General features: G+C 52.1%; 4 protein-coding genes across 4 annotated transcripts; 2 read left to right on the top strand and 2 right to left on the bottom strand.

Annotated features, from left to right (window-relative positions):
• Window positions 1-37: 37 nt before the first annotated feature.
• On the bottom strand, window positions 38-2,633 carry P152DRAFT_433558 (endo-1,3-beta-glucanase Engl1; the record flags this gene model as incomplete). Its single annotated transcript, XM_033677464.1, has 9 exons — window positions 38-304; window positions 353-434; window positions 492-761; window positions 833-1,002; window positions 1,061-1,590; window positions 1,641-1,917; window positions 1,973-2,111; window positions 2,166-2,302; window positions 2,354-2,633. The coding sequence occupies 9 exons, from the start codon at window positions 2,631-2,633 to the stop codon at window positions 105-107; spliced, it is 2,085 nt and encodes a 694-aa protein (XP_033535575.1). The 3' UTR covers window positions 38-104.
• A 1,136-nt stretch (window positions 2,634-3,769) lies between these two features.
• On the top strand, window positions 3,770-4,392 carry P152DRAFT_298799 (uncharacterized protein). The gene has a single exon (XM_033675065.1). It carries the CDS (start codon window positions 3,921-3,923, stop codon window positions 4,239-4,241), a length of 321 nt encoding a protein of 106 aa, XP_033535574.1. The 5' UTR covers window positions 3,770-3,920; the 3' UTR covers window positions 4,242-4,392.
• Window positions 4,393-7,870, top strand: P152DRAFT_298808 (Piwi-domain-containing protein). Its single transcript, XM_033675067.1, has 3 exons — window positions 4,393-6,954; window positions 7,008-7,242; window positions 7,294-7,870. The coding sequence occupies exons 1-3, from the start codon at window positions 4,544-4,546 to the stop codon at window positions 7,759-7,761; spliced, it is 3,114 nt and encodes a 1,037-aa protein (XP_033535573.1). The 5' UTR covers window positions 4,393-4,543; the 3' UTR covers window positions 7,762-7,870.
• Window positions 7,871-8,147: 277 nt separating this feature from the next.
• On the bottom strand, window positions 8,148-13,373 carry P152DRAFT_298802 (uncharacterized protein). The gene is made up of 2 exons (XM_033675066.1): window positions 8,498-13,373; window positions 8,148-8,446 (listed from the first exon to the last, which is right to left on the bottom strand). The coding sequence occupies exons 1-2, from the start codon at window positions 13,106-13,108 to the stop codon at window positions 8,417-8,419; spliced, it is 4,641 nt and encodes a 1,546-aa protein (XP_033535572.1). The 5' UTR covers window positions 13,109-13,373; the 3' UTR covers window positions 8,148-8,416.
• Between the last annotated feature and the right edge of the window lie 1,493 nt (window positions 13,374-14,866).

The raw sequence follows: 14,866 nt of genomic DNA, 5'->3' as shown, positions 1-14,866 counted from the left end.
CCTTGTACACTGCCGTTAATTCGGCACACCATAATTAACCGGTCCTCCGCGGAGAGCGGCACTGTACGCCAGGGACCAAGTTCTGATGCGGCGTTAGCACATATTCATTCAAGGTCTTGAGGAGTCGACGCCTGCCTGGACTGCCCAGAATCTAGGAGATCCATGTTGAAATCTGGAGCACTGAAGAAACGGAATACCCCATCCGGGTCGATTATCGATTGGTTCAACTTCAGGATCCCCCGCCAGCCGCCTTCGACCTTCTCCGCGCGCCCGTTACCGAAGTAAGTCTTCCACTCTTGTTCCACTGGGATGACTGTCAGTGAATAGTATTGTTATTAATTTATTCCCTTACCGAAGTCCCTTTGTCGAGTGTAGGCGGACACAGCGCTAACGGGAAGCATGTGAATGCCTTGAATGAACTCACTATTCGCGCCCTAGGGAACAAAGTCAGTTATCGACGCCAGAACCACCGCGGCTGGTAGACCACATACGAAGTAAGTGGTATGGTGGCACTTGTTCTCGAACAAGATCCCCGGCACACGATTCTTAATGAACTGCTCCGGTTGATTCGGATTATCGTCCTTCATCAAGAAGTACGCATGAAATGCCCGGCGCTGGATGGCAAGCATGAGCGCGCCACGACTCTCTATAGCTCGGTCGTTGGAAGCCCGGCCGTACATCATCACGGCATAGGATGCGAAGCTATCTTCACTGGTGCTCTCTTGGTCCTTGCCATCGCCGCTTTCGAAAAGCCCCTTTGCCTGGTTCATGTGAGCATCCGAATCAGAACCGAACGGGGTCGGTCAAGAATTCAACAAGGCCAGATACTCACCCATGAATGGCCATGCCACCAATCGAAGGCTCGCGAAGAGGGATAATGCTTATCAGTGATCGGATTTGCAAAGTCGCGGAGAAGCGAATCGACCCAGGCCTTGTTTCTTCCTTCGCCAAGCCAGGACGGGAAGAACGTGGCCAATACTGAAGCTGTGTAGACGAAATATCCTACGATGAAGAGAGATGTCAGCTGCGCTGGATCGGTTTACCAAAAAGAACTGTTTACCATAGTGGAAATGGTGGTCATTGTAAAGTGTTCCACCGAAGTCCTTCTCTTTGTTGACATATCCCGCGCTGGAGACAATCCCTTTAAACATCTGGTCATATACCAAGGGGTTTTCCTGCTTGTTCTGAACAAACAGCGCGAACTCTTCCTTCAGTTTAGCCAGGCATTTGTCTCGTAGCTCAGTGAGACCTGCAAGATCAAGGGCGCAGGTCATCATAGCCCACTTTCCGAACGCTTTCCCGGAGTAGTACATGCTATCACGGTAAGCCTGCTCGTGAAGATTCTGTTCCACCTCTATCACTGCCGCAGATTTGATTTCATCAATGGCCACGAGAGAAAGGCTAGGAGCAGGATTCCCGGGAGACCACGGAAACAAGCCAATGTCCATTGGGAGGCTGTCTTCGACCATAGTCCATTGATCAGCGAGGACTCCCGTTGCTCTGCCTTTGGTCGGGGAGACGAGCTGTAAGGGCGTCTTCGCTTTGGCTGTTGTTTCGTCGAAGGAATCGACAAGATGTGGAAGAGCGTACCTGATGATCGTTAACACTTCCCTGGCATAGATTGGATTGATTAATCTCACATTAACAGTGGCTTTGAGGTATCCCCCCGTTTCTCAAACTTGAACGTGTACTCCCCAGTCTTCCCCGTCACGGTGCTGGAAATTGTTGTTCCGATTGCATATGTGCCTGCACTCTTGTCGAATATCTCATCAGTGGCACCGAGTGGGATTTTTGCAATCTGCACTGTTCCTGTAAAGGCTTCGGGTCCTTGAACTAGGCCAGTGGTTCCTAAGTTGAACAGAACAGGACTGTTAACAGAATCTGGCGAGGGCGTGGCATACAGCACCCAATTCGTTCCTATATGAAACCCGGTCAACTGGAATGCAACCTGTGGAAAATCCGGTGAACTTACCATCATACAAGGACATATGGTATTTAGAGATGGTGTTTGAAATGGTGTTACATGCCGCGAACGTGGAGATTCCCACTGACGACTCGATGGACGGAGTGCAAGAGTAGCACAAGGCCGTTATGAAGCCCATCCCCATGACCTAGCGCCACGTTACTGTTCTTGGCCCATATTGTTCGGTAGGTCGGTTACATACCACTGGGAATGTGAGAGCATGACTTTGTCCGCCGGTGGGTCCTAGATTTGCATTGCAGCTAAATTCGGAATGCGAATCGGTCTTAAGTACTGTATCCTGTTTGAGCTCCAAGGCGGATAAAATGATAGACTGGATCCCTGTTTGGCATCAGCCTGACTGGGCTCCCTATTAGACAGTATGCCGCAAACCAGTGGGATTGGAATAGTACTCCGGGGCCCCATTGTCTTGCAGCGGACCAAACAGAACCTGCTGTCTCTCGATATGCGTGATACTCATCCCATAGCTTTTCGTATCCCCACTTCCCTTCGACCAAGTCAACGAGTACGGCTGTGTCCAAACAGGCTGGGATTGCCCTCCCAGGATGAAGTTTGCCCAGAACTTATTTGTTGGAATGGGGGGGCACTTTTTGCATGACTCCAATGAAAGAAGCCTCCCCTGAACCTGGAGCGGATTGGTGCGTTTCACCATGCCGATGTGTTGTACGGGGTACTTCTTCGCTTCAACGTTGACAATCTGCGAAGGTGGGGCGACATCATCCATTGCCCTGAAGACATCGATCTTCTCCCCCGATAGGCTGCTCATTGTTGGAAGCGATGTCTCCGCAGGTTTCTGGGTCGAACATTGTTGAGATGATGGTTCCATAGGAAATAGTCACGGGCTATTTTTCAGATCTACCGTCCCTAACCCGAAATCAAATCAGACACTCTGGATCGGTAACGAAACGCTGTCCCCCACGGGTTGCATATATGTTGTAGACTGTGGTTCTTTGGTAAAGGTCTAGGATTGGAGGGCGACGACGGGATAGATTGAGTATTGCGACTAAGAATAGACCCGTTGCTGTAGGATTGAGAAGAAAAGCTGAGGTTAGGATATGTAGGAGTTGACGAAATCGAGACAGAAACACGAGGAAGATGTCCTGTCAATTACAGTGTCGGTACTGTACTGTAAGTACGAGGATGCATATGAGGAAAGAGCGACTTCCCCCTCTCCTGCACCTGAATTCCATCTCTAAGTTCCATCTCGAATGACGAGACTATTGAGAGCTCCCTAGCTGGTCTAACCTGATCGCAATGAAGTTTGATATACCAATATGGCAGTTCTAGTCGAGCAGAAGAGAAGAAATATACAGATCTACATGGACTTAATGAAAAGGAGAGTTTTCCAGGACGGGTCTTCATCGGGGTTGGACCTGCACACTGCCAGGTACCTACCGTGAAGGAGAGCTGTGTTGGAGTGATGGAAAAGGTGAGCCGGATCAGCCAGGAAGCAATCAGGCTCGGCGTACTCCGTACACCACAGTTCTTACCTTTGCGATGGATTTGGAGACAACATCTCAGCTCCATCATCCATGACTTCTTCTATCTTGATTCTTTGACATTCTGGGACTTGATGTTGTTAGTCCTTTCTGCTGGTGTGTTCTTGACTTCTTGTTCTCTATGCAAGCCGGGCTGAATAAGATCTGTAGGAAGCCTGGATGCATGCTGATTGACAGAACAGATCAATGCATGCCACACGGCAAGCAGCATTGTCTCAGTATAAATTGTCTGCATTGAGCCTGAGGCGTTGGGGCCTGAGGCGTTGAGGCCTGACTCGTGGCACGCGTATCCTGAGCCTCCGCCAATCAGACATCATGGGGATCAGGGGAACGCGTGACAAGTCGTGACGCGGTGCGTTGTCCAGCATTCCACGGCCGACATACCGAGCTCAAGTCATACCTCCACACCGACTTTCGGGGAGTTGTCGGTTGGGTCTCTCATGAACAAGAAAAATCATTTGGATCGTGACTTTAGACTGGTATCTTCCGTTTGGCTTGCCGGTGCCGGTTTCACTTGCTGCGCCTTTCCAGCCTCGCCCGTGATTGCAGTTGTGGCGGTTATCCAGTTATCAAACATCGATCAACCGCCGCCCTCCAGCAAACATCATCATTTCACTTTATTAGGATCTGAATCTTTGATCTCGAAGCTTGGGGCAAATGTTTTGGTTGTAAATTCTGGAGAAAGTTTAGACCCACTCGATTCCTTATTTTTTCCCCATCGTTCTCTTCTCCAACTGTCTCACTTCTCTCTTGTTGTTTAAGAACTAAGAAGCTATCCTTGGATAGGCACGAATCTCACTGAACACATTTCATCCGTTGTCGTTTAAATAATCAGTGTCATCCAACTGTGAGGAGCAGAAGGCCAGCTTGTCTTTTTCCCGGCTCTCTTGTGCCCAGAAAATTGCGATATATCGAGCGAACTGCCTTGCTTTCCATCTGTCACTTAGTTTCCACCCTCTTCTACCGTTCGCCTTGGAACTATTGACCTCATCCCATCCTCATTTGATTTCCTTGATTAACAAGCACCTCAGTACACCTAACAATCTTTACACATTGCCTGACCATGTCAACTCGCGGACGTGGGGGCGGACAAGGCCGCGGCGGAGGACAGGGTCGCGGCGGAGGACAGGGTCGCGGCGGAGGACAACGTGGTGGCGGAGGACAAAATAGTGGTGGGGCCTCGCGAGGCGGAGGCCAGGATTACAACCAATTCCGTGACACTCTGACCGACCGATCCCGGGGCGGAGGTTCCGGCGGTGGCTATCAAGGGCGAGGCGGAGGTTCGGGCGGTGGCTATCAAGGGCGAGGCGGAGGTTCGGGTGGTGGCTATCAAGAGCGAGGCGGAGGTTCGGGCGGTGGCTATCAAGGGCGAGGCGGAGGCTCGGTCGGTGGCTATAGAGGGCAGCGCGGAGGACGAGGCGGTGCCAGCTACGGTGGTGGTCCACGGATTCCATTACACCCTGACGAGGTGGACGCCCCCCTGGAATCCATCACCAAGTACGAGGACCAAGCCCTCAAACGTGAGGCAACATGGGACTTTACTCCGCGGCCAAGTTACCTCACCAACAACGACGGAAAGCCTTTCAACATCATAACCAATTACTTTGGGATGAAGCTACCGGAAAATTTCACCATTCACCGGTATGCGATCAAATTCACCGGGGCCAACGCGAAGTCGATCAGTCGGCCAAAAAAACGGCGTGTTGTTCAACAGCTGCTTGGGCAATCCCGTTTCGGTAGGATGATCCTCGGGACGGACTACGCCAATACGATCTTGTCGACGAAAGAGATCGCTGAGTTCTCAAATCCAAAAGATTACACGGTCAAATACTACCACAGCTCAGAAGATCCCCCGAGGGAACAAGCCTTTAACGATGCCGGGTTCGCCAGTCGACGTCGCTTTGTAGTCTCTATCTCAAAGACGGACAGCATCGAGGCCTCGACACTGGAAGCTGCTCTCCGGGCTCCAGGGAATGTAGCATACAATCTCGCCCTCTTGGACACCATCGTCCAGTGTCTCAACATCATGGTTGCTCGTTCACCACTCATGAACCAGGATCATCTCGCCGCTCTCGGACAAAACCGCTTCTTCAGACGTACGGGGGAGTTCATCGATCTCGGTGAAGGACTGATGGCCCACCGTGGCTACTTCTCATCCGTCAGGCCTGTTAGCGGACGTCTGTTGCTGAATATTAACGTCACAAACGCTGCGTTCTACCAGGCTGGGCCACTCATCGAGCTGATGCAGAGTTTTAAGGCGCGTAAAACCGTCAACCCGCAGCTCCTTAAGAAACTTGAACTCTTTCTCCAAGGCGTCACGGTGGTGGCAAGTCATAGACGCGGGGACGATGGAAAGCCAGTGAAGAAGGTTTACACTATCATGGGCCTTTCGAAAACGCGCTCTGGCCCTGCGGGTACCTCTTTCGAAACACCAAATGGCCCCAAGAGTGTTTTTCAGTACTTTGCGGAAACGTACCCGCATGTGAACTTGGTGGGCGAAAACTTGCCTGTGGTCAATGTGGGCACCTTGAAGAAGCATATGTACCTCCCGGCATCGGTCTGCGAGGTGCTGCCTGGACAAGCAACCCGAGTGAAGCTAAACGACGAGCAAACGAGCACCATGATCACATTTGCTGCCAAAACTCCGAACGCCAATTTCACCTCCATCAAGGCGGGTGGCACGGACGAGTTGGGCCTCAATGGGACCGATGGAAGATCGCTAAAGGGTTCTTGGGGCGTCGATGTCGACACCTCGAAATTCGTCTCCGCCCCAGCCCTTCTACTTCGAAGGCCCACGCTGGGCACTGCGAATAACAAGACCGTGCTCGTCAATGACACCGGGCGGTGGGACTGGCGGGACAAAAAGTTCTTCCGCCCCGCGAACGTGGGCAAATGGGCCGTCGTCTTTTTGATGCCGGCTGGTGGCCATAATCCTTGGCCTCAAAACATGCAAGAGCAGGCGATGAACAACATCAAGAACGAGTCGTCCAAATATGGAGTCGCCTTCGGAGCTCGAGGGGCGCCGCGTTCGTGCGTCATGTCCCTGGGACCGCAACCTGCGGACCGTGCCAAGGACGAGCAGGCTCTGAATTCTCTCTTCGCACAGCTTCAGAAAGAAGGGACGCAGATGGTGATCATTTTCCTGCCGAATACAAACACATGGCTGTACTCGAGGATCAAGTTCCTGCTTGATGTGAAGTACGGTATCGCGAATGTGTGCCGACAGAGTTCCAAGTTCTTCAAGAATCCTACGGATGTCGGGCTCGCCGCGAATATTGCCTTGAAAGTGAATGTGAAAGCTGGGGGGATAAATCACAAGACGACATATCCTGCACTGGATAAGGACACGATGGTGCTTGGAATGGATGTTACCCACCCGACGCAGGCATTTGCCGGACGCGATCCGGAGAACGATGTCAGTGTTGCGGCGATGACTAGTTCCATTGACGAACATTTTGCCACGTATATTGCCGTGTCAGTCGCTCTATTCTTCTGCCTTTTCGATGGCGAATTAACCTCGCTCTTAGGTACTCTATCCAACGCGGCGGTCAAGAGATGGTCGACCAGACGCGTGACTTGTTAGTGCAGCTAATCCGGAAGTGGTCCCAGAAGAACGGACGCTTGCCCAAGAAGATCATCATGTACCGTGATGGCGTGTCCGAAGGCCAATATCTTCAGGTGAAGGCGAAGGAGCTCCAGTCCATGAAGGACGCCGTCAAGCAGATCTACAATGAGAAGCCAAAACCAAAAATCTTGCTGGCCGTAAGTAATACCCCTCCATCGCTTTACATCAAGCTGAGCTGATTGTCATAGGTGTCTGTGAAGCGCCACCACACGAGATTCCTCCCCGGCGCGCAGGACGCCGACCCGAGAACTGGAAATGCAAAGCCAGGAACCTTGGTGGATCGCCATATCACTGGCGGTGGTGATCGGCTGTTCGATTTCTTCCTCGTCAGCCATCGCGCAATCCAGGGCACCGCCAAGGGCGTCCATTACTGCGTCCTCGAGAACGAGATCGGCATGTCGGCGAAGGACTTCGTTTACGCGACCTATTACCTTTCCCATGTCCTTCCGCGCTCCACCACGGCCGTCTCCCTTGTCGCGCCAGCGCTCTGCGCCGACTTGGCCTGCGAGCGCGCGCGGAACTACATGTACAGCCGCTTCAACGGCGATAGCTTTTCCGATACCGCGTCGCAGGCATCTGGGACCAGCGGTCCCAGTGGCGATAACTGGGATGGAAAAGTTCATCCGAAGGTGGAGGATAAGATGTTCTACCTGTGAGCTTGTATCACGACCTCGACAATTTTGTTCGGCTGCGGCATCTTGGAGATGGCACTGGCAAGAGTGACCGTTTTTCCGCTGCATTTGGCGTTCGGTCCTTACTTTCCACTGTCTCATGTCTAGTGTCTCCTGGCGTCGCCTGTACGCATGGATAGCACCTCACTTCCGCCACGACCGAATACTTCCCATTGAAAGCTCTTATCGGAAGCCCTCCCTTTCTACTGCGATGTCACATCGCTTTCTGTTTCCAATCTAGGCTTTGATGTTTCGATTATGATGACAATGGTTACGATGATGTTGCGCAGTCGATCTCTTAGTTGAATACACCATAGGTTCATCACTCGGAATGTTTTACGGCCGGCTGCTATGGGCATTCTTTGGTCCAGTAGCTTCTCTTCATAAGAAAAATAGGAAAATTTTCAGTGTCTCAATCTCGGTGATTATGCGGCCGCTGGTTTTTCAACACCTTCAACAGGTGTGACTCCTATGATTTGTACCCTCAATCGCCGACTAACTAATGTGCGACGATTCAACTTGGGTTGCCCATGCAGCTCTATTGTGCAAGAGAACAGATTTTATCAAAACCCTCCAAGCCGCTGTCTATGCGTCTCGAACAACCGAAAACACCCAGCTTTTAAAGATCAAACGGCACAAATTACCGCTTGTTGAAATTCAAGAATCTCGCCTGAATGCAATTAGCTTCTGCATCGGGGTCCGAAAGGTGCTGAGTACTTACCGCGATGAATAGAATGATCAAATTGCTGCCAATGAACGCAGTGAAGATACCGAGATCCCTCCACCGATTGGCAAAGTCGTATCCCAGCGGGTTAAAGAACTCATCGCCCACGCGGAACGCACAATAACTGCAATCTTGGGTGTTGTTCTGCGCGATATAACCCGGCCCCCCGGCCGCGAAGTATGGCGCCATGTATTCCCCGCAGTCCATGCCCGGCGGCGACGTGAAGGTATTGAACTCCTGCGGCTTGCACTGCACGGGACGATCATGCAGCTCGGTCACGATCATGCCGCCGATGAGGCGCGTGAACGGGTCCAGCTGATACAGCCAGGCGCGCCAGAAGCCGGGGATCTGCGGCATGGGGATGGTGACGCCGCAGAAGAGGGCGAAGACGATTATGACGAAGGGGTTGGCGTGGGAGGCCATGAAGGGATCGGGGGTCAGCGCCGCGATCATCTGGCCCAGCGTCACGCTGAAGATCTCGGTGATCAGCACTATCAGGAACTGGTATCCGGCGCGGGACGTCGTCATTTGGAAACCGGGGATGTAGTAGATCGGCAGGAAGAAGACGATAGTGCACAGCACGTTGTACGGCATCTCCGCGAGCACCATGCTGAGCGCAAAAGGGAAGGTCTTGTACGCTTTGGCGGCCTGTTCCCGGAAGCTGATCATCCGGCACATGGCGTAGCGGGGTTCGACTTGCGCGAGGATGATGGCGGGCAGAACGGTGACCTGGAAGATAACGAAGACGCGGTACTGGAGCGAGGCGCGGGAATTGTCGAGGTTCAGGAACATGAGGCCAGTGAGCAGCGAGATGGCGAGATGGTTGAAGAGGCGGGTGAAGCCGTAGTTGGGTGAGCGCCAGAAGGCGAGCTGCATGCGCTTGTTAACGACCTTGATCTGGTGCCAGAGCGGCGTGGCGTATTCCTTTTGTTCAACCGGTGCGGCTTCGCCTACTTCCTTCATGCGCTGCTCCCTCATCTCGACGATCTGGCTCCGAGCGTGGGCGAACTCTTCCGAATCCTTCCAGATATCCGCCCAGTCTCGGTCACCGATCCGCGGCGTCTGGCCGGCACCGATGGCGTCGAGCATCCATTCGGCAGGGTTGGCATCAGGAGGGCAGAAAGCACCATGCTTCTTGAAATACTCGCGGAGCAGGACGGCGTCTTTGCCGATGTCGCCGAAATAGACGCATTGCCCACCCCGCTGCAGTAGGAGCAGTCGGTCGAAGTTCTCGAAAAGCGCCGAGTTCGGTTGATGGATCGTGCACAGGATGGCTTGTCCGGCAGCGGCGAGCTTGCGTAGGAAACGGACGATGTTGAATGCAGATTGAGAATCGAGACCGGAGGTTGGCTCGTCCAAGAAGAGGAGCAACTCGGGCTTCGCGGCCAATTCCACGCCAATGGTGACACGTTTCCGCTGCTCGACCGCGAGACCATTTTCCGGATCGCCAATGATTGCGTCGGCAATGTCCTCCATCTCGAGAAGGCCGATAACCTCTTCGCAGTACGCATGTTTCTCCTCTTGCGGAACGGACACGGGCTGCCGGAGTTCGGCACTGAATCGGAGAGCTTCGCGTACGGTCTGGGACGGTTCATGGACGTCGAGTTGTTCGGCGTAGCTTGTACCACGTTGGAATGCAGGCCCGGGTTCCTTTCCGTCAACCAGTTTATCTCCATAGATGATGCCGATGTTCTTGCGAGCTGCCAGGACATCCAGCAACGTGGTTTTGCCTGCACCAGATGCTCCCATCAAAGCTGTGAGCTGGCCAGGGCGAACGTAGCCGTAGATGTTGTTCAAGAGTCGAAGTTGGCCGCCCGAAACAGGGACATCGTAACAAATATCCTCCCAAGTCAGGATCGCTTTGCTTGCGATATTTAGCTCTGCGCCTTCTGCTTTGCTGGCTGTCCTGTTCAGCCTGTTGCTGCGCTTTTCTAGAAGTTTCTCGTTCAGCTTCTTTCGCTCGTCGTTTTCCTTAGCGAAGAAGGTCACGGTTCGACCTCCCGCGCCCCATTTGATATACTCGCCAAGGAACGCGTTCGTCATTAGGAACCCTACGATCAGGGCAACCATAATGCCAAAGTTCCTCCATTGGTCCGATGGAGTCCAATCGAATGCCGCTTCGATGTAGGTTTTCCCTGACACCATTCTGCTCCCAGGCTGACTGCCTTGCAGAGTGCAGGATTGGTGCAGGATGTCGTTGTATAGCCCCCCCAATTGACCTGTCAGATCCGAAGGCACGAGACTCTCCGCAGTGCACTCCAACTCCAGTTTACCAAACTCGTTCATCATGAGTGAGGAAAATCCGAGGCCGAGTGCATTGACGTAGAAGATCCAGCGGAGCCACACCTGCGAATCCTGGTAGCCGATGAGGTACCCGCATGTCAAGACGAAGAACGTGATGATGGTTGCCGCTAACCGAATGGCGACATCGAAATCCGGGCAGAGACATCCGACCGTTCGGAAAAACAGCGTCATGGACAGGTAACCCGCAACGATCATCAAGACGAAGGTAAAGAAAGCACCTGCTTCTAGGACTAGACCGCACATGAAGTAAACGATGATGCTGAACACCAAGATCTGGGCAGTCGAAAAGGCTAGATCAACTACAATCTGGGCGATCCAGAGTGCAGACGGTCGATAGAATGTGTACGAACGATGTTTATTGATTATAGGACGGCCGACCATGGTGGACGCGAGCTCGGAGAAGGCCTGGAAAGCATTGAACAAGAGTGCAATGAAAAGCGCACCGCCACGAGTGAAGGCACCAGCGGATGTCTTTGGAAGCTTGAACCAGACTGTACCGACGATGATGGCGATAACGATCGAGGTGAACCAAGACATTACTAGCGAGAATCGATCTTGCCATTTCAACACGAACTGCCGCTTCATGATGGCCCAGACCTGCAGGTGGAAAGGGATGGAATAGACGGACTTCTTGCTAGTATGACGTTTGGATTCATGGACCGCTGCCTGGAACTCTTCGTAGACGTGTTTCTCTTCGTCCATCGAAGCACGATACGTCTCCATATCCCGCGACAGGTCCTGGGCGAACTGCGACTCATTAAAGGCTTTTGAAAGCGCAGCAGGGCTTGATGGAACGTCTTTCTCCGATCTACCGTCCTTGTATTCGCGCTCGTAAGGATCGGTGCATCCGGTCAAATAGTCCGGTGTCGTTTGACGCGGTTTCTCAAGGAATCCAAGGCCTTCGAAATATGCTCGAGCCTGATTAGCAGACCCGAAAAATACTTGGCGGCCTTCATCGATGACCATGACTTTGTCGAATTGGTTGTAGATGTTCTCGCTGGCCTGATAGAGCGAAACGAATGTGGTGGTCTTGTAGATGTTCGTCATAATTCTTAAACTCTTGGTAAAGTCGAGCGCGGTACTGGCGTCAAGGCCTCTGGTTGAGTTGTCCCAGCAATTGACGCAGGAGCCGGCGATCATCATCTCGGCGATGCTCACGCGCTTCCGTTCGCCACCAGAAACGCCTCGAATGAATGAATTTCCAACGATGGTATCCTTCGTATGCTGGATGTTGAACATTTTCAGTAGCAAGTCGACAACCTTCTCTTGGAATGCCTTTCTCGTCAAGCCAGCCGGTCTCTTGCCAGGAATTTTGGTTTCCAGAGCAAAGTTGAAGGTCTGGCCAACGGTGAGCGTAGGAAGGTGGACGTCATCTTCTCCATTGTACACGGCCTCGCCTCGATATCTTTTTTCGAAGCTGGCGCTGTCGTATGGGCCGAATAACACGTCGCCGTCCACTCGGGTATATCCGAATCGCTGATTTGAAATGACCTTTAAGAATGTCGTGCAGCCGCTTCCCGGTTTCCCAAGGACAAGGCACATTTCTCCAGGCTTAAGGACGCCCTTGAAATTGTTCAGGATCTCCACCTCGCGCCCTTTTTTTCCGAGTCCCAGAACGGTCTGAGCGGTCTCGTAGAGGTTGAAAAAGCTCACGAATGCATCCGGAAATGTCTTCACGAAATTCTTCACTCCGCCAACGCCAGCAACGGTCAAACCATCCCAAATAACTCCAATCCTTTTGCTCTTGATTCCCGCTTCTTCCTCTTGGCTTTTGGAACCCCTTAGATACTCTTCCAAGTCGAATGCTTCCTCTTCCGAGCTGTCGCTAGTCGGTCCCTTCTCGATGTCTGGAAGTTCGGCCCTGGAAACATCATGGGTCTTACCGTGGGTAACAAATTTCCCCGATTGTCGGCTTTGTGGTTTCTCCAATCGACGCGCATCATAAGAAGCTCGAGACAGCTCTTTAGAGAGCTCGGCAAAGTCGTGTTCTGCCTGGGTTACATCGACGCCACCACTGCGGGGCCCCACATGGATGTCGCCGTACTCCTTCGAAGGTCTTGTGGACTGGCTTAAGGGTGAGGAGTCGCCTGCAACCGTTGTCTCAACGCTTCGTGGTGAATACTTTGCGCTGTTCGAAGTCCCTTCCGCTTTGGGATTTTCGGGCTCTGCGACCGAATCGTGGGACAGACCGGCCGGGTTCTGAGTATCACCATCTACACTAGTCACTTGGGGCGGAGGTGACTGGTGCGATGAAAGGGCGGTCGGCTCTGCAGCCTCAGATCCCTCAATATTGGTCTCAGGCATGGAATTTGCACCACCAACGCAAATGAATGGTACACAAAAAGTTAATAAGTAAGCACGCTAGCCCTGAACTTGGGGATAGCTCACGGCGAGGTGGAATGAATCGAATATAGAAAATGAATCGAATAAAATGAATTGAATTGTAGAAAGAATTGTAGAAGGAAGGAAAGAGTGAGAGTTGGGACGGATTCATCAGCAGCAAACGGCACAGGCGCCTGCGATGGAGTAGGAACATATAAAAAACCCAACCATGCCCAATGGCTGCCTAGCGTCAAGTCAAGATTGAGCCTGCAGCCCTGGAATCACTCACTGGAATAGCGAATGCGGAACACCGCCTGTAAATGCAGTGCAACCGGCTGGCTTCAAAGCAATTAGCTTCCGCCCTTCCCCTAGGTTAGCTCGTTCCATGTCGCTATTCCATGTCGCTGTTCCAGCCACCCGCGACTTACCTGCCCTACTAGCGAATCTTTGACAATGAGAAAACCAAAAACGGACTCGGATGGGGCCACATATCTGCTCCGAGCAATAGAGCAACCCGAGTCCCGAGCAAAATCGTGAATAATGCGTTGTATCAGAACTTCGAGTGCCCTGGATTTCTAATCAGGAATTCGTTCTCATCACAGTGAACCGATTGGTTGAAGGTGCGCTGCCACCCTGGGCTACCGTCCTACCGAAATTTTTTCTGAGCCCGGACCCCAAGTCCCCATAAGATCTGATGGAGACGGGAATGTTCACATTATCTATCCGCCATCATGACTCCACACTCCTACACCATTACCAGTTACAACTCCTTGGTATTTATTATTAATACTACGTCCGCGATCTGTCATACGATTCTTGCACTCCTATGCTGTTGCGAATCCACCGGACGACTTTTCACGGAGATATTCGAAGCCCTACGCCTTCCACTTAAGGATATCGTTGTCCGTACTGTCGTACTCATAACAAGATAGGTTTTCCTGAGCAGTCCAGCGCCCTGGATTCTCTGCAAAAATACCGGCAACATGGATCCCTTTGAGGTTTGACGAGATGTCAAGTCTCAGAGTATCAGCAACCATGTGTCATTATGATTCATATCAAAGCAAACACGAAGGAGATTGCGGACGGACATGACGAATCGTATTTCATGGATCCTTTCATAGGTCATTCTGCATTCATGACTCAATTACTGCGGAATCGACCGTGGAGACAGCATCATGCAAGTTGACCGATCCAGGACACCGCAAGGCGAGCTACTGGTGCATGTGGTCTGGTGCCCGTTCCATGCTCTTGGGAATTAAACAGTAAACCTCACAGGTCACAAGTCTCCTGCCTGACTGGATATTTCAATGGTACACAGACTCTGAGGATCTGAGTCCACCATGCTCAACGTTTGGCCGCCGAATTAAGCTCCAGATGTCGCTTGGTATGTTGAAAAATCAGCGAAATAAGAACCTGTTTCGAGGGTGATAATTCAGACGGCGCGGTCTCCGCGGATTCTTCTGTTGGGTGGGCTAAACAATATAAAGTAATTGGCGGCCCCTATCGGTCTCCAGGCCCCAGGGATTGGTAATTGACCAGGATGTACGGAATAGGTACGTATCCGTGCCCCATGACCGTTGTGGGTGCTCCCAGACCAAAAGCACAACCCAGGCCAAAAGTACAATTTTACCATCATCTTCAAATCTGTACCACCAAACATGCCTAAACGCATCAAATATCCAGAGGAGACTATACAGAAAGCACTCAAGAAGGCTACAGAGCAAAAAAAAGCAGGAAAAT

The sequence above is a fragment of the Eremomyces bilateralis genome (assembly GCF_010015585.1).
Source record: "Eremomyces bilateralis CBS 781.70 unplaced genomic scaffold P152scaffold_6, whole genome shotgun sequence".
Taxonomy (NCBI): Eukaryota; Fungi; Ascomycota; class Dothideomycetes; order Eremomycetales; family Eremomycetaceae; genus Eremomyces; species Eremomyces bilateralis.
The sequence above is the reverse complement of the archived record's forward strand: the minus strand, read 5'-3'. Positions and strand labels throughout refer to the sequence as shown.

Coding starts and splice junctions, on each gene's coding strand:
- P152DRAFT_298808 (XM_033675067.1), top strand. CDS start 4,544: ATGTCAACTCGCGGACGTGGGGGCGGACAAGGCCGCGGCGGAGGACAG. Junction 6,955..7,007: donor TTTGCCACGTATATTGCCGT/GTCAGTCGCTCT, acceptor CCTCGCTCTTAG/GTACTCTATCCAACGCGGCG. Junction 7,243..7,293: donor AACCAAAAATCTTGCTGGCC/GTAAGTAATACC, acceptor TGATTGTCATAG/GTGTCTGTGAAGCGCCACCA.
- P152DRAFT_298799 (XM_033675065.1), top strand. CDS start 3,921: ATGAACAAGAAAAATCATTTGGATCGTGACTTTAGACTGGTATCTTCC.
- P152DRAFT_298802 (XM_033675066.1), bottom strand. CDS start 13,108: ATGCCTGAGACCAATATTGAGGGATCTGAGGCTGCAGAGCCGACCGCC. Junction 8,447..8,497: donor TGATCATTCTATTCATCGCG/GTAAGTACTCAG, acceptor AATTGCATTCAG/GCGAGATTCTTGAATTTCAA.